Below are 17,992 nucleotides of genomic sequence, written 5' to 3'. Positions count from 1 at the left end.
AGATCACAAAACGAACTAGGCACATTGCACCAGCAGAGATCCTCTCACCCCACAGTCCTTCACTTCTGATCCTCCCTCCATAGTTCTCTCTGCTGTGTTGTTCAGCTGCCAGATCACTGCTCCCCATATAAACCCCTAATTCTGTATTTATCTCCTTAGACTGTCTTATTAGCTCTACGTCACAGAAAGTGGAAGTAATCCAGGTCTGGGCCCAGGAATAGAGCCCTGGGAGGGGCCGGGCCTCAGCAGAGACACTCCACAACCACCATGCGTGTGTCAGTGAGTAATCCCTTCTTAAATAAGCCCTGAGCAGGGAAAGAGGGAGGGAGCTTGAGCAGGGGACTTTACACCGTGGGAGCAACAGCAACCAGTGTCCCCTCATCCCTCGGACACAACGCAGCCGGAGCCGGAGAGGGATTCAGCATCAGACGCTCATTGGATTGTAGGAGGAACGGCCCTCGACCAGGATGAACTTTGCTGCCCAGTTATTCTACTCAAGCTACCTGAGCGAGCGACTCGAGCGTTTGTTCTCACCAAAACCTGCAATTAAAGACAGCGGGGAGAATGATCCTTTCTGGGCGAGGTGGGAATTTCCAACATGTAGCACCCTGGACACTTCTAGACCTCTCCAGACCTCTCCCCAACTCAATCTCGTAGCGGCACAGTTACCCTAGATCTCAGACGTAGCTCCTACTTCCACCACACCAAGTTAAGTTTTATCCTTCTCTACATCCTTTGTGTTTTGCATTCTAACCTAACATTGAAATCCCAAAATCCCCTTACATTGATCCCAAAATTAATTCCACAAACCAAGCCTTCAACTCTCCATATCCATGTTTGAATCTTGCTGTACCAGAATGAAGGTGTAGTGAACTCCATTCCAGCATTTGTCCAGCGTTTGCCCTCCTCCTCCATCTATAGCCTCTATACAAATTGCTTTCCCCTCTTCCATCTCATCATCTCTCACCTCTTCCTTCACTTCAGCACCTTGTAGGGGGGGCACTTCCTACCCTCCAAGCCCCTGGGACAGTATCCTCTGCTTGGGCCTCTTCCTTGTTCCCATCTTTCTTTTGTAGTTACCTTTTACTCATTTGGAGTAAGACAAAGGGAAATTAAAAGGTATCTTTGGATCAAAAGAGGTAAATAACCTGTTAAATAATCATTTAAGTGAAGCATGGTGCCTTTGTTGTGGTCAGTCCTAATTATGTCATGTTCAAGTCTTTGTCTCGGCTTTTATGGAGCACCACAACCGTTAGGATTCAATAATACGAAACAAGAATCGTGAGTCTACAGAAATGTTCCTTCAGATATCTAGTTTTCAGTTGCCTTTCTGAACATTCCACAGCTTCTTGTCCAATATCCAAGGAGGCTAAGAGAAACCACATAAAGAATGCAAGGAGGCTGCCTCAAAAGGAAGCCGAACTGCATTTTACAATGAGGCACCATCAGCGATTAGGGTCTTGTGCAAGGAAGCATTTTCTTTTCCCAAAAGAACTTTTCCAGCTGGAAAAGGAAACCAGTGCAACAACAAGTAAGAGCATTTAATGTTTGAAAAGACCTTAAGAAGCTGAGAGTGCTGTGAAGAAAGCCTGCTAGGTTGAAATGACGCCTTCACTTTTTGCTTTGGCCTGATTTTTTTTTCTTTTTTTAAAGTACCATTTTGGGGTAGAAGCTATTGTTTACCATTTCGTCTCATCCCCTTCTCTTTTGATTAGCGTCTTTGAGGTTGCCATGTTTATCTTCTCTTTGATGCCGTTTTAAACCGCGCCTTTGAACCAAAGTACCCTAATCACAAGTGCAGCCTTGGACTTCTGTTATTTACATAATTATGTGAAAAATACGACTCTATTTTTACAAAAATGTTCACAAGAAAAAGTGGGGCACTGAATAATTGATCCAGGAGGCTGGGTGAAAGGTCACAGTATTGTATTTAACAGATCTCCGTGCCATAAATAGAGCAGGATGGTACATGAAGAGTGAGCCACTGACCGGTTCCCATTCGGACATGTGTGGGGCAGCAGCTCCACCTGGTGGTGTTTGGAAGCGATCTTAGCACATAACAGGCTCAATAAAAGCACTTTCACAAGTGGATTCTTTTCAAGCTTCCTTTTCATGAGCTCCAATCATTATGCAGATTAGCCCACCTTATTCTGTATATGTGAATATGAGTGGCAGGATTCCAACACGCAACTTTACTCAGTCTCAAACTTCTATTCAAACCATTAGATATGCTGCTTTGGTGGCTAAGTACATGACTTAATCTCCAATAAGTGAAGGTAATCCTATTGTTCTGTCTTTACTGTGGACAGGGCTCAGTCCTCATAAATTACGTTGTAAGATAAACAGCCACGAGAGGATCTTATTCCTCTTTTGCATTGTGTCATCTGAGCAAGGAGAAAAGATCTGGAGAGAAAATGAACAATTTAAATTAACTGTACCATCCATTGTCCATTTACTAAGCTGTTGTAAATCAAACTGTCTCGTTTTTTAGCTCTAAAATGCCCTTTAGGTGGTGTGTCTCCACAAAAAGAGGAGCCAAACTAGCCAATAAATCATTAGCTGATTCATCGACGTAATCTGTCACAGAAAGCGGAAGCTGAGTTGATGTGAAAGGTGACTCAATTAATTTCAGACTGGAGAATGGGGGTGGAGGGAGGTGGTTATGGTTTCTTTGTACAACTGTTGAGGTCTAGTCATTTTTCTTCTAAACCTGTAGATTGTCCCTTTAGAACCGATCTTACAACCTGTCTTGAATGCTAATAAAGCTGGCTACTCGAGTGTGTCTGAGCTGTAGTTTCAGAGCATCATTAAGATGTGAATCGGATATTCGGATTTCTGTGTGTGTGGCTCAGACTGTAAATTAACATGATGCTCACAAACAAAAAATCTTACAATCTGTTGGAATAAGAATGAGATTAAACGATTTTTCTCAGTTCCACTTCCCACCAAATGTTGTATCATACATTACATTTTTACACAGCAGACCAAAATAGTCTTTAGCTGTCTGTTTTTCATCTTATTTAATCAGAACTGGGTTGCAGAGAACATGTTAATGTCATTTAGTTTGAAACAGAGGTCACTGTGTTTGGAGAAACATTATTCATTCTTTGCCGTTCATGTGCATGTTGCTGGACAATATTACTTAATATTTCCTTCTTGTAGCGACTTGGCCAAATAGATCCAGTTTATCTGGTCGTTAATTAGCAAACTAGCAACTTAAAACAATAATTGATTTTAAGAGTCCTGAGTGGAGGTGCACTGATGTGCTTTAGGGAGAAAATGTAATCTTTATCTGTAGGGGCTCATTAATGACGTTATTACTTAATGAAGCTATTAATCCATGTCATGGTTCTCACAGCATCCACCTCTGCTCAGTATTCTCCTCCTGGGTTTGTTCTATGCTCATCAAATTTCAGAAACTGGAGCTTCTTGACTGCGACATTAAAGCTGCAACATTTTTGCTGCATTGACAAGTTTAACAGGACTTTACCGTTTTAACAGGGAAACCTGTTTTCTCAAATTTGGGATCTGCTTTGCAAATCCCTGTAAATATCTGTCCCTTGTTTTCTTTCTCAGGGAGGAATTGCGCCTGGGCCCCAGTCAGCCGGGTGGCCCTTGCAAATCCGGCCCCTTCAGTAATGGCACCGTGGGCCGCCGACCCACCCTGATTGAACCAGAGCGTTTGAAGGACTTTGGTGAGGAGGAACTTCTCAACGGGGATGTTAAAGTCCATGAAACCAAAGTGGTGGAAGTTGCTGAGATCAAGCTCATGGACCCCCCCAAAACCAGAAGAGTCAGCGAGTTCAGGATCATCCCCAGACCTCCGGCTCAGTACCTCCGCTTTGAGGACATCAGCGCAGCAGCCTTTAGGATCCAGGCAGGGATACAGAAGACCCCTTGCACGGTACGTTGGCTGTGCTCTCTGCTGGAGGATCAAACATCACCCCTGCCACTACACAAAAGAGCTCCGATTAGAGTTGGACAAAGGACCAGTCTGAGGCTCATATATCTAAATTAGTTCAACGTGGAGAGATCAAATAAAAGGCCAACACTAATGTATTGGTGTGCAATAATTAGAAAAAGTTTGATGTGCAAAGAATAAGAAGTTTGGCAGTTAGACTCCAAAGTCCCATCAGTGCAGAACATTACATGATGGATGACGGGAAAGGCCTGGAGTCGAGTCGTCTCAGGCAACTGGAGAAGGCGCAGTTGGGGAGGAGGCGGGAAGACAATTGGACCGGAGCAGTGAAGTTATAACTAATGTGGAAGGGGTGTAACACCCTGGGAAAGGAGGGAGTGGCAGGGGAGCGGTGGAAAAGCCCAAGTGACGACAAAGAGTGAACAAAATGTATCAGATCTTCCTTATAGAACTTTTGCCATTTGGTTATATAGTTTAAAGTGATAATTCTGGTAAATTGAAACTATAATAGAAAGACAATACACATTTATATTACTATCTGTCCACTTCAACAGGAAACTCTGGAAGATGTCAGCTGCTTTGACTGTAGGACTATGGAGTTTGTACTTCCCAAATACATATGAGAGAATATTGTTACTTTGTCCAAAAGGGCACAGAGTGATTCTTTTTAAAGACAAACCTGGTGCAGACTGATGGGCTGTTTACCAGTGCAGGAACAATCCATAACATTAATGTTTTGTAGTGTCTAATGTAATTTTGCTGTATTCAGAGACTTGACAGCTTCTCTGGAGTTGTACCTTAACATAAATCCCAACCTGTCTCTATTTCAGCTCAAAAACACAAACTCATTTTCGAATATTACAGAAAATATTTGCCAATGAAAGAACTCACTTTTCCTGAATTTACATTCAAGTGAACTATGCTGCCTCTTTATTACAGTACTCCAGACTGTCCAAACAGTACGGAATGGAGATCTACCTGAAGAAGGAGCACCTGCACTACACGGGCTCTGTGAAGGAGAGGGGAGCGCTCTACCTGCTGGCCTCCCTCACGCAGGTAAATCTAGCCGGAAACGGGCTGCTAGAGAAGGGATGATCCCTCTTTGTTGGTCAAGTCTCAGCTTGTGTGATCTGCTTTGTATGTTAGTGCAAGTGTGCATAGGTTTACTGATCACCTCTTACATATAGCTCTAAAAAAATAGTCAAACCCTTTGGAATGGCTCCATTTGGATGTGTTTTACTTTACATCTGTGAAAAAGTAGGAAAATCACAAGGTTTAAGCTGAAGTCTTAGGGCCCTGCAAAGGCATTGATGCCGAATCTTTATCTTTTAAGCTCTAACTAACGAAATACCTTTACACGTGTAAACAGACTGATTGTATGAACATAGGTCAAGCAGTGCGTTTGGTTCCTTTCAGGAGCAGCAGAGAAAGGGTGTGATCGTGTCCACTGACAGTAGCTTCTCCATGGCCGTGGCTCACCACGCAGTGGAGCTGAAGATCCCCGTGTTTGTCATCATGCCATCAGGCTGCTCCTCACCTCGTCTCAGGATCTACAGAGACTACGGTGCCATGGTCATCTCTTATGGCAGCACCAACCGCGATTCCCAGAATCACGCGCGCCATCTGGCCAAAGAAAACGGATACCTCTACCTGGAAGAGTCAGTCTCTCTATGTTCATCCTTGGATTTTGGCATGAGTTTATCTAGTTTGTCATTTAAACTGCAAGTTACGCTGGCTTAGCTATAAAAGATCTGTAAACAGAACAATGACAGCATAGGCGAATAGTACAATCCGTCAGTGTTCTGTTGAAATAAGTCTGCTGTTTCCCTCTTTGCTGATTAACAGAGATGAAAATGCAGCATACCTGGCAGGACTGGGCACTGTTGGCATGGAGATCTTTGAGCAAGTGCCCAAAGTGGATGCAATTATTGTTCCTGCAGCAGGACAGTACGGCCTTCTGGCTGGCACTGCTGCAGCCATCAAACACCTCAATTCTCAGATTCTTGTTGTAGTAAGTAGAAATGGTTCTTTTTTCTTCTTTTTTCATTACATTAAATACCTGTACGTTCCATTCCAGGGTTCCTCTTTGTGACCTTTTCCCTCAATATCAGTTGTATTTCTACTGCGGTTCCTCTTATCTTTTATAAACCCTTACTTTATACAGCAAAGATAACTTTGACACCAACATCCCACATTTCCCTTTAAGTCTGTGTTTCATTCTGCTGTAACCGCTTTAAAAACCGCAATATATTTGAAGTACTTCCCTTGAAAATCCCATGTTTTCAAACACAACGAGGCATTAATCTGTGAACTGGAACATAACAATTTTGCCATTTCTCTGCAACTCTGAGTTTGTTCAGAAAGTGAAAGCGACTGCAGACAACTGCACTGCAAAGCAATAGATGAGTAAAAACTACAGTTTACCACTTATTTTAGTTACGTTCTAAAGCACAAATAAACCCATTTATACCAAAGTCCCCATTCTGCTGAGAGTGTGCAGCACAGATATCTACACAGACATCTCATTAGTTGGTGTCTACCCACTGTCTTGCCAAAGGCTGCTGACCATAAACATCCCAAACACAACTAAAGAAGAAGAAACAAGATAAATACTCTACAGAGAAATACACCACCACACAATCCTAGTGGGTCATAAGACATGAATGAGGTGTATTCTGTCTGATGTTAACATGGTAAATACAACCTCCTCTAAAGTGTACCGTCACAGTTTAACGCCGGTGGAATAATAACTGAAGGACTTCCCTCAACAGGGCATCGAACCAGAAGGTTTCCCTCTGCTGCTCCAATCTCTGAAAACAGACGGTCCAATCAAAGACATGCACAGCAAGCCCAACAAGAAACTATACGGAGGTAAGCCCGTGTCATGTTTGGGTGCCTAGCACAAACCTACAATGAAAATACTGAAAATGTGAATGCTGTATAGCATTAAACCTCGTGGTCACATTTTCATTCCACACCTGCAGTGAATGAATAAGTGATGATTGTTCTGTCTGTTTTCCCAGATCTTATGGAGCGTTCGCTTGGTGTAAACACCTTCCAGCTGGCAAAGAAACTGGTGGATAAAGTCATACCTGTCAGGTACTGCACCTCCACAGTGTAAAAATTGGCTTTGTTCTTAGACATTATAAATTAAATAAGCCTCAGTACTTTTCCATGATGACCTAAAGTGATCCAGGAATGGGAAGACAAAACAATTGGGAAAGCCTGGGACAGCAAGGGCAGATTCACACACACACACATTGTTTTGGCTGATCCAGAGAATATGACGAAGCATGTTGAACCTACTCATGTCCAATCATACTCGGTCGAGTGTGAGTCCAACCTATGAGGCTATAAATGCAAATGATACCCGGAAATCGAGGCTCAGTCTGACGGATTTCCTGCGGGAACTCTGTTCCACTGAGCCCAGCGCTGATATGCTTTGACATGTGACTACCAATAAACACTTTATTTAACTTGTTCTTGAGCTGCCATTGAAAGAATCGATCTAACAACAGCACATGTAGTCTTCAAAGACTTTCATTCAGGAATCACATTTAGAATGTGTGACACAAATGAGCTCATCACACCAATAAAATGACTGTGCCTACGAGGATATTTTATCCCATAATGTTGAAATATATCTTTGTGCTGATTCATACTTGTACACTGAGCGTCACATCAGTCCATTTTTTGTCTGTGCTCTCAGCGAGGAAGAGTCTCTGGTGGCGATGCTGCGGTTTCATGAGTTTGAACGTTCCATAGTGGACACGGAAGGAGCCATGGGACTGGCTGCCATCTTGGCTGGGAAACTTCCTGAACTAAGAGGAAAAAAGTGGGTCAGATAAATCAGCTTCGTAATGGCAGCTTTTTAGTCTTTGCTTCAGTCTACCCCAGTCCTCTGTAGAGTCAGGGACATAAACAGTGTAAAAGCTCTTTTTTAAAAATTGTTTTATTCAAAATGGCCCTAACAGCAGTGCTAATCCGTGGTTACAGTTAAAACTGGCCTCCATCTCTCTCTGCTGCAGGGTTGTTATTGTGGTAAGCAGCGCTAACATGGAGTCGGAGCTGGTGAGGCAGTGCCTGGACCGGGCTCTGGTGTTGGACGATCGGGTCAGTAAGTTTGCGGTGCAGTTGGGAGAATTCCCAGGGGACATGGCCAAACTGCTGGATGTACTGTCCAGAGAGGATGTGAGGTAAGGACGCTTCTGCTGCTTCAGCCTTAAGCCGTTTCATTTTCGTCACCCGATGCCTCCTTTAATTCCCTCCCACCTCGTTTCTTGTTTCTCCCAGGCTGTTGGACGTCTGCCATCGCAGACACGGTGACAAATCAGACCTCTTCAAGGCAAAGGTAGGCGTCTAATCTCTCTCTTTCACCTGAGTCTTTGTGCGCCTCTTCTCCAATCTGCTAATTAACCTTTTCGGTCATTGCCTAAGAACTCTATGCTTGGAGTTGCCAGGGCGTTGGCGGGAACTGTATGGCCCAAACTTCAACTCAACTAGAAGGCAGAGCTATTTATCTTGTTCTTTGAATTAAGTTTATATTTATAAAACTCGAACTACTTTCCAATGAATTCCAATACCATTCAAATTCCTTGCTAATTCTTTATAATTAAAAAGTTAAAAACAGCTTTACACCAATTTAGGCTTTTGTCATTTTGAGTACACGCCGTTTGCTGCTTATTCATGAAAAACTTGCTCATTTCATATGACATTAAACTTCCAGTGTGAGGGGTGTAGTGACATTTAGTGGCATAAACTGCAGGCTGCAAACAACTGAATACAATCGCCCTCCTTTTCCGAGCTTTTAGGAACACTATGGGGGATGCACAATGCAAAAAAAGGGCTGCAGAGCCAGTGTTTGATCTGCTTGACTACTGTAGGAAAATGACGGTGCAACAGTTGGTGAGGGATACACTCACTGTGAAATTCTGGGCTCATACCAATGTCAACAATAAAACACTGGCCAATTATCGGTAGCAGATACTGATTGTTTTCCATCATTAAATTTCCCTTTAATGCCAGGGAAACAAGAATAGTCCTTTATGTTTGGGCTATACATAATTCCCCCGCACTAAATAAACTGTTGTCTTTATTCACCAGCTTTGTCAAAAGGTGAAAGACCAAGTGTACTAACCAGCAACGATGCCCTAATTCTAACTTGTCCGTGTGATGTAACGGGTGCTAACTGTGTGTGTGTTGGCAGGTGGAGTGTGTGGTGGAAACCAGAGATAAGACACAAAGTGCTCAGTTGCGCAAGATGCTGAATGAGCGCTACCCTTCAATATGCTGGCTGGACCGGTGATCACGACGACACCAAGCACAAAAACTATACCGAAAACTGAAAAAGTATTGTAATGAAACATGGAATGACTTTAAAGCACATCTTGTGACACACACACATCTAAGATACAAGAGCTCCGTCACGTCATACCAACATGTTTGATACAATCTTGTTCAGCTGTGTGCGTACAGAAAAGCTGTGAGATTATAGAGCAAATATAATTTGTATTACTTCCTTTATTTCTGCCGCTGTTCTTGTTCATCATGGCTCACTGATTACTGTGAAGTGGTTAACTCGCATCCAGGAGGAATCTAGTTCTTATCTGAATCACTACATTAGCTGAAGGATGGACTGCATGGATGAATGCGGCACAGATCCACATAACAGCAGAATATGAGATTTATTTTTCAAAGAAGGATGTTTATAAAGTACTGTATATATTTCTGTATATATATATTACATGAGATGATAGTGAAAATGTGTTCTCTAAATAAAACCGAAGTAAATTAGCCCTGTTCGTGGATTTATTTTGTGTTGTTTTTTTTCTGCATAGAGGTAAAGCTTGAGTTTTTCTTTGTGGTATATATTCCCTAAGAATAAAAGTGACGCATAACACTAGGGTAGGTTGTGTGTACACTATCCACCCGATTACCGGCTTGAGATGCTCCAATGTAGACTCGGAAAGTTAAGACGAGTTAATGCTCTTAAGGCTATCAGCAGAGGACATTGTGACCCTGTGTTACTGCCTCATTCAGCCCGTGTCAAACGGATGATACACGCTCCTCCTCGTTGTTCGGAGTCATGAAACAACATTCAGTTTTGTGGTTTTTGAATTGGATTGGGGGTATTTCAATTCCAAGATCTGATAAAAAAATTGAATGAAGATTTAGACTTTCTGAACATAAATTCAAGTCTTCATTTAATAATTTATTCCATGATACCTCACAAGAATTGCAACCAACAGAATATCCGATGCATCACCCTCCTCTAAAATCATGAAAAGCACATTCAAGAGTCTGAGTTTGATGTTTATTCCCCTTCTTAACTATTGACTATATTTTAAGATGGCAGATGGGTGAGAGGCGACCCACTGCATCAATGGTAAAGAAAACACAGTTATCATTGTTTTCTGGCATTTCTGCACCAATAGGTTTGATTGAGATAATGCATTTCTGCTAATGCACCATCATAAATTACATGCTAAACTTTTTAGTTACATGTGAAACTGTCAGTGTTGCTTCAAAAGGTTGATCCTTTTGGCCTGAAGTGAATGCATAGATGGTTTTGCTAGTCTTTCAGTTTATACACTGCTTTCCAAAAGACTTTACAGTGATTGCTAAAAATATAACCATTATCATTACTTCTTTTTTTGTTGTTGCTTTGGCAGTTTTGATCCTCCAAACAGTTTTGGTTCAGAATGAAATGCCTCATTTGACAAACGTTCACGGCCCCAGAGAATTAACTGTTGAGACTATGGCCGTAGGGTTTATCACAACAGTAGCAACTTTAATTCTCCCTTTATCATTTTGTCAAGCACATATCATCAGTTCATGGGTTTTAATTTGTCCAGTACTGTAGTTATACAAAGGTGTATTGCATGGGCTAAGCTAGCATGCTAATTTGCATGCTAGTTGGCAAATAAAGTGGATCCAGTTGAAAGAGATGAGATGTATTTTCCTAAGCACTTCACTCTGACCTTGTTGGTAAATGTCATGAGTTTAAGGAAGAATGGCAGGGCAAATTTGTATGGACTTAGGAAAAGCAAAAGAGGCGCCAATGAGAATCAAACCACACTTCCACTAAGCGAGCAGTTCAAAAATTCCAAAAGCACATTAGATGCGTTGCCTCGTGTTACTTTTGTGTTGTTCTAATGGAGGGTATATTTTAGAAATAAAGTATATACTGTACAATATATGGTATATGTCCCCAAGATTGGGAATCGAACAACAACAAAAAAAAAAACCTTCAAATGTGAATTATTATGTTTTCAGTGGATGCTCACACTCACACATATTTATTTACATGAATCCCAGTCAGTGTGACGAGATTAAACCAGTCGACGTTGCTTTGAACGTTGCGGCCACAAGGAATTTTCTCTTTTCATAAAAAATGGTTAGACAATAAAGGAAGATTTAGAAGAAGCTCTATAATAAACAGAAAGAGAGGGAAAACATCAACCTGCTCTTATGGCTCATAGTTAGATATTTCTGGGTCATTTATCTAGCTGCAGACTTGTGCCTTATTCATACTTCTTTGCAAAGCACGCCGTTGTTCTTTTCAGCATTTTCTACTCTGCACGGATAACACATTCCACACATAAACAGTGGATCTAAACAAACAGGTATTCAGGGTGAAATAAACTGTCTTTTGTCCGAGGAAAAACTGCATCAATGCAGGTACCTCAGGTATTCATGAGCGTCTTCCCTCACCTCTTAATATTCAGTGTCCATATCGGTTTTCCAGCTCACGCACAACTGAAACCTTTAAGGAGTAATTCAGCAGCACATACTCAGAGCCCTGCATCCCCTTTCTGTTGACCAAATTTACTGTACCCCTAACACACTGGCAAAACAGCGGAGATATTAGATTTCCGCTTCCCATACATACATACATGTATATGGGTTTGAATATATTCTTCTGTTAAATTCAGGGACACGCAGGGTGAAATAATTCACGCTTGAGCAATCTTGGGTAAACAAAAAGTTCAGAAATCATGCTTTATTGTTAATACAGTATAAATCGATAGCATTAAGACTTTCAGTTTGTTGTTTAAAGGCTCAAGACCAAGTAAACCTGACGGCAGGCCGCTTTATTTTTGATCCTGGAGCAAATTTAAAGAATATCCCTAGAGTTATCCTGGGAGCTGATGTAAACATCATGAGCGCAGAGCAAATAAATTTAAAACTCCCCTTCTACTGCACAGACATTTTGGCTCTAGGCAGAGTCAACAAGTCAGTTATATTACTTTTAAAAAAATTTTTTTTTTAGAAAAACTACAATTTTAATTCTACAAGATAGTACAACCCCCCTTAAGCTTTTTTTTGTTTAGAAAATACACGGAACGAGACCAGTATCTGTCCTATCACGGGGGCAGAGGTTACAACAGAAACTAAGTCAGAAAAATACGTAGTGTCTCAATCAGAGATATGTTATTGCGTTAACACTTGAAGGCTCAAGTGTTTTCCTAATCTCTGCGCACCTCGACACTGATTCATATCAACGGGAAAGAGATGGTGGAAGAGGAAGAGGCACTGGGGAGAGAGCGATTCAGCTGTAAGCTCCTCCTGCTGACATCAGTGCTGTTTGGGACGCTTGGGGTCGTACTTGAGTAGAAGGCCAAGGGAGGCAAAGCCAAACAGAAGGGTCTGGACAAACCACAGGCGGCGAGTGGTCGTGTCGGTGATGCCTTTGTTGCTGCAAGGAAACAAGAGATGGAGCCAAGTTTTCAAATGTTTCACTGCTTGTGCAGTCACTGCTGATCCGTAGAGTAGCATATTGATTGCAATTCGAATGGGTGTTCGTGATGAACTTTAAGGTTTGTTACAAGATACCCAAGTTATGTGGAGAACCTGAGTGTCCAAAAAGTCAAACTACAAGTTCAGATGGTCATATTAGGGTATAGCACCACCTTGTGGACATCATTCTTACCTGCACACATTTAGTGCAACGCAGGACTCAAAGACATGAATAACCAGGGCCGCCCACCACCTGGGAAAAAACAAAAGCATTTTTATGTGACATCCCCTTTAAAAAAAAAAGATTAATGCAATTATCTTTAACCTGAAAACAACCGTGGTCTAAAAACACGGCAACAGTGACAGTAATCTCACTGACTTCATGCCAAAACACAACCCCAATGCCAAAAATGTTGGGACGCTCTGTAAAGTGTAAATAAAAGCAGAACGCAATGATTTGCAGATCTCTCAAACCAGTATTTCATTCATGATAGAAAATAGAAATGAGAGACGGTTTAGTGTTGCATAATACAAGATAGGAGCTCATTCTGAACGTCTCAAAAAAGTTGGGATGGGGCAACAAAAGGCTAGAAAATTAAGTGACACAAGAAAGAAAGACTGATTAGGCTAAATAGCAACAGAGATGTGCACCTTAGAGATGCAGGGGTTCAGCAATCTTCCTCAAAGTAAAATGTTCAATCCTTTAAATATTCCATCATACACAGTACATTGTATCATCAAAAGATTCAGAGACTCTGGAGACTTCTCTGTGCGCAGGGTACACGGCCAAAAGTCAATACTGGATGCCTGTGATTGTCGAGCCCTCCGGTTAAAAGCTATATCATGAGACAGATGGAAACATGACTTGGAAACGTCACCAAAGTTAATTTCAAATGGGCCGAGGCAAATCGGAAAACGGCTCTGTGGTCAGACAAATCATGGACGCCAAGTCTTCCGGACTAAGACACAAAGGGACCATTTGACTTGCTATCAGCGCTCGGTTCTAAAAGCCTGCATCTGTGATGTTATGGGGGTACATTAGCGCTTCTAGAACTGGCAACCTGCACATCTGGAAAGGCACCTTCATTGCTCAAGGGTAGATGCCGGTTTTAGAGCAACACGCGCTCCCAACCAGATGACGTCTTTTACAGGGAAGGCTTTGCATATTTCAGCAAGACAAACTGTATACGGCAGATGTTACAACAGCATGGCTTCGTAGTAGCAGAGTGTGGCTGCTGGAGTGGACAGGACTGTTGAGCAGCTAGAAACTTTTCTCGGGAAAGATTGGTACAACATTCCTCTCCCAAAGGTCCAACAACTGTTGGTTCAGTTCCCAAACGTTTACAGGCTGTTGTTGAAAGAAGAGGAGATGCTACGCAGTGGTAAACATGGCTCCGTCCCAACTTTACTACGTGTTGCCTTGCCCATCGAATTCAAGATGAGCCGATACTTTTCGTCAAATAGTAAAGTGTCTCCCTTTCAAACTTCGAAATGTTCTATTGTGAATGAAAACATTGGTTCATGGGATTTGAAAAACATTGCATTTTGTCTTCATTTACATTCTACACGACATCCTAACATTTAGGAACTGGGGTCGTAGGCAACATCCACCTGCATCACTGCAAGCTGAGGTCACATGACAATTCAAAAAGAAAAAAAGAAAATAGGTCAACCTCTTCACAAATGATTCCACACCAAACATTGGGCAATGGGTTCAAGTTACCCTCTTTATTGGATAAAATGTGCAGCTTAGAAACAACCCTGCATGTCACGTGACTTCAGAAGAAGTCAAACAAAAAGCTTTGATTGCTGTCTGACGGTGCGTCATGTGACTCGCAGGGCTAAATAATAATACTAAGGACCTGTGGAGTAGTGGTAACGATCCGTCAGTGAGGAAAACCATTCAGGCTCTTGTTGATTAAACGCTGTATTGAAGCATTGTACAGGTGCTTTGCACGTCATTTGAAGCTGTTCTGCTTAATCCAATAGTTGCAAAATGGTCGAGCATTTCAATTTACGCCTGATTCAAGTCTAAACTCTCACAATATGTGAGACTGGCTGTGTTGTTGCAATCCTGATCAAAGTTTGAAATATTCTTAACCAAAATAACAAAAAATGTGAAAATGTTGTAGTATTAAAGCATCTAAGCATTGTCCCTTAATTCCATGTCTTTCCTCGGGAAGCGTATGCCTGATGCCTGCAGAGCACCAGCGGCATCTACTCACTTACCCTTTGTACATCAAGCCGGCGTGGTTCTCCACGAGGTATTCACAGAAGCTGCCAAACGCGCCGAGGGACCCGAATGGGATTTTTTCTGGTGCAAACACTATGCACTGCAAAAAAATAAAATAAAAAATGGAATATGGTGGTATGGTGGTATAAAAAGCATGGTATACTGACCAGAAGAAGCACGCCTGGCTCCTCTTTTGAAAGCCCACACTGGCAGTTTTAGCTAATACTGGGAAGTCCAGGGGTGGTTGGTGTGATTTCCCCGCAGAAGACAGCTGCTTTGGCTCTATGAATGACTCTTTGGAGCACTTTGGATCATGACTGTAGCATCTGTATGCTCCACAAAGTGCAGCCTTGTTGTGAGAACAAGCATCGACTTTAATAAAGTTACGTGTCATGTTGTGGTTGTCGTTCAAACTTTTGTCACATGAAACATAACGAGCATTTTAAAGTTGAAGGTCATTTAATGGACAAATGATAACAGTCTCGTTGTTATTCCTTGTTTGATGACTGATATCAAACCAAAATACATCAGTGACCTCCTGACCCAGTATGAACCTTCCAGACCCCTCAGGTCATCTGGATCCGGTCTTCTATCAGTTCCCAGAGTCAGAACCAGACATGGAGGAGCTGCATTCAGCTTCTATGCTCCACATGTCTGGAACAAACTCCCAGAAAGCCTCAGATCAGCTGAAACACTCAGTGTGTTTAAGTCCAGGCTGAAGACACACCTATTTTCAGCTGCGTTTGAATAAAGCTCAAAACTTAATCACATTTTAACTACTGATTTTATCTATTGTTCTTATTTCTTTCTTTTTTGTTTAAAATTTAAATCATGCTTTTTATTTCTACTGTTTTAATGGATCTGTAAAGCACTTTGAATCCTTTGAATGCCTTGTAGTCTACTTGTGCTATACAAATAAACTTGCCTTGCCTTGATAAAAATGTTTTTCGCATGACTGCACACCAAAGGGGAAAAAAAAAGAAGAAATTACAACGACCAAATTCGTACAAACACGTCAGCCAACTGAAATGGCATTGCTCTTTTGCCGTTTTTTTTTTTGCTCTTTTGCTGTTGCCTCCCCGTGTCCACCTGTTAACAGTCACAGTCGCACCAATGACGTGAATGGAGAAAAACAAAGGGACTCGGTTGCAGGGCCCCAGATAAAGGCTGGAGTCTAGTTATTGGATTGACACCAAAAATGCTCAAACTCTCCAACTTAAAATAAGTACTTGACAACTTTTTTACCATTTCCTTCGTGCCCCCCCTGGTAAACGCCTGGAAAGTGGTAATGAAATTAATATATGTATGAAGAACTGCAACATTTTCCAGTATTAAAAGATAAATAAATAAATAAATAGCACTTTGGTTGATTGCCCGTCTGACCCGCACAGCAACGCATTTCTGACTTCTTCGACAACAGTTTTAAATATATTTGTTGTTAGTGGGTGCAGCAAACAGTATCTATTAATTAAGCACCTGTATTTAAAACTGCAGCGCAATATCTATTTATTTGCTTCCCTGTTAACTTTACTGTACTCTTTAACGAGGACACCTGCCAAAGAATGGGGAACATTACGTTGCTATATTTTCGTCAAGTTAGACGCATTAAAATACGGAAGAGTATTAGGGCCAGGCATAAGAAAAAATATTTTTATTTTACCTGTCGAGAATAAAGTCCACGACTTTAATCTCGAAAGGCAACATATTATTATTTTTTCTTATGCCTGGCCCTAATACTCTTCTAATGGGCAGATAAGTTGTACCAGTAGAAATACTGGACTTTGCACTAAAGTTTGTTTAATCTGTCTTCCCACTGAGGGTTTACTGAATGCCGATAAGATTATCTATCATCAAGAAAATGGTAGCAATGACGACGACAGCATTTTCACAGCAACAGAGGGGAAAAAACCCCACAATATATAATTTATAAACATGTAATTTCTGAAGACCCGGACGATGTTTTAAGCAGCACAGAACGGTGACGTGTACAGAGAAGAAACAGAATAGCAGTTAGCCGATTTCTAGGGGTAACTATTCAAACGGTTTTTTTTTTATAAACTTACAGTATAATATGCAACCATCACTGTAACGGTGACAATCCAGAAGAGGCTGGTCCTTTTAAAGTAATCGCTCCCATCACTTTTAGCCATAGCTGCTGTCCTCTCACGTTGGTCCCGCTGTCAAATGTGACCGTGTGAGAACAACCGTGAGAGGAATATAAAGAAGGCGAGGAGAGGGAGAGGGCGTTGGTAGAGTGCTGGCATCTTTTTTTCCCTCTTAAGTACAGATTTGTACATAAATGGACAAGCACATTGAAACAAAACACACAACAAACCACAGCTGCATATCAACATGTGAGGTATTCCAACGGTGGGACTTCCGAATAGTTATTTTTGTTTTAAAATCATTAAATTATTCAACACACCCTCCTCTACTTGCTATATTAGCCATTTGCACAGACTCTATCATCATGCACTCTCCCATTTGCACTGCTCACACTTTATCACGCACACACTTTGTTTTTGCACATTCAGCACAAGCATCCCACTCCTCTTCTTGTACAGTTTTGTTCATTCCTTGTTTTGTGTATGTGAACTGTGATCTGTGATGTTAGTTTGCTGTGTTGTGTGTGGTTGTCTGTTGTATTTTGTATTCTGTTTTGTATTTTGTATTCTGTCTGTATAAGCTACTGGATCCTTAAATTTCCCTCGGGATTAATAAAGTATCTATCTATCTATCTATCTATCTATCTATCTATCTATCTATCTATCTATCTATCTATCTATCTATCGAGGACAGACCAGCATTTGCTGTGTCGCAGTGTTGCCCCCGCGTGGCTTACAATGTAGGCTAAATTTGATTAAAAAAATAAAATAAAAACTTTTCATGGAATGTTTGATTAAATCAATGGGATATTAGAATTTTCAGACAGTTAACTTATTATTCTAAATATCTTTTAAAAGACGAAAGCTATGGTTTTGTAAAAAAATAAAAATAAAATAAAAAGTACTATCACACTGTAAAAACCGCAAACTTTGAGAATTTTCTCATTTCAACAGAAAGTACAATGTTTTCCATACTTTAAAGGATACATTCTGAAA

The 17,992-nt window shown here is 41.3% G+C and overlaps 2 protein-coding genes across 2 annotated transcripts; one reads left to right on the top strand and one right to left on the bottom strand.

Annotated features, from left to right (window-relative positions):
* Positions 1 to 390: 390 nt before the first annotated feature.
* LOC142399103 (L-threonine ammonia-lyase) lies at positions 391 to 9,697 on the top strand. The gene is made up of 11 exons (XM_075483566.1): positions 391 to 583; positions 3,577 to 3,904; positions 4,859 to 4,975; positions 5,336 to 5,577; positions 5,765 to 5,930; positions 6,691 to 6,790; positions 6,943 to 7,018; positions 7,629 to 7,754; positions 7,948 to 8,115; positions 8,213 to 8,270; positions 9,126 to 9,697. The coding sequence occupies exons 1-11, from the start codon at positions 468 to 470 to the stop codon at positions 9,222 to 9,224; spliced, it is 1,596 nt and encodes a 531-aa protein (XP_075339681.1). The 5' UTR covers positions 391 to 467; the 3' UTR covers positions 9,225 to 9,697.
* A 2,556-nt stretch (positions 9,698 to 12,253) lies between these two features.
* tmem254 (transmembrane protein 254) lies at positions 12,254 to 17,079 on the bottom strand. The gene is made up of 4 exons (XM_075483553.1): positions 16,955 to 17,079; positions 14,888 to 14,991; positions 12,852 to 12,911; positions 12,254 to 12,617 (listed from the first exon to the last, which is right to left on the bottom strand). The coding sequence occupies exons 1-4, from the start codon at positions 17,039 to 17,041 to the stop codon at positions 12,497 to 12,499; spliced, it is 372 nt and encodes a 123-aa protein (XP_075339668.1). The 5' UTR covers positions 17,042 to 17,079; the 3' UTR covers positions 12,254 to 12,496.
* Between the last annotated feature and the right edge of the window lie 913 nt (positions 17,080 to 17,992).

Source organism: Odontesthes bonariensis, chromosome 2 (assembly GCF_027942865.1).
Source record: "Odontesthes bonariensis isolate fOdoBon6 chromosome 2, fOdoBon6.hap1, whole genome shotgun sequence".
Classification (NCBI taxonomy): Eukaryota; Metazoa; Chordata; class Actinopteri; order Atheriniformes; family Atherinopsidae; genus Odontesthes; species Odontesthes bonariensis.
Note: the sequence above shows the minus strand (reverse complement) of the source record. Positions and strands in the feature narration are given on the sequence as shown.

Coding starts and splice junctions, on each gene's coding strand:
- tmem254 (XM_075483553.1), bottom strand. CDS start 17,041: ATGGCTAAAAGTGATGGGAGCGATTACTTTAAAAGGACCAGCCTCTTC. Junction 14,992..16,954: donor TGATGGTTGCATATTATACT/GTAAGTTTATAA, acceptor ATTTTTTTGCAG/TGCATAGTGTTTGCACCAGA. Junction 12,912..14,887: donor GCCGGCTTGATGTACAAAGG/GTAAGTGAGTAG, acceptor GTTTTTTCCCAG/GTGGTGGGCGGCCCTGGTTA.
- LOC142399103 (XM_075483566.1), top strand. CDS start 468: ATGAACTTTGCTGCCCAGTTATTCTACTCAAGCTACCTGAGCGAGCGA. Junction 3,905..4,858: donor TACAGAAGACCCCTTGCACG/GTACGTTGGCTG, acceptor TCTTTATTACAG/TACTCCAGACTGTCCAAACA. Junction 8,116..8,212: donor CTGTCCAGAGAGGATGTGAG/GTAAGGACGCTT, acceptor TGTTTCTCCCAG/GCTGTTGGACGTCTGCCATC.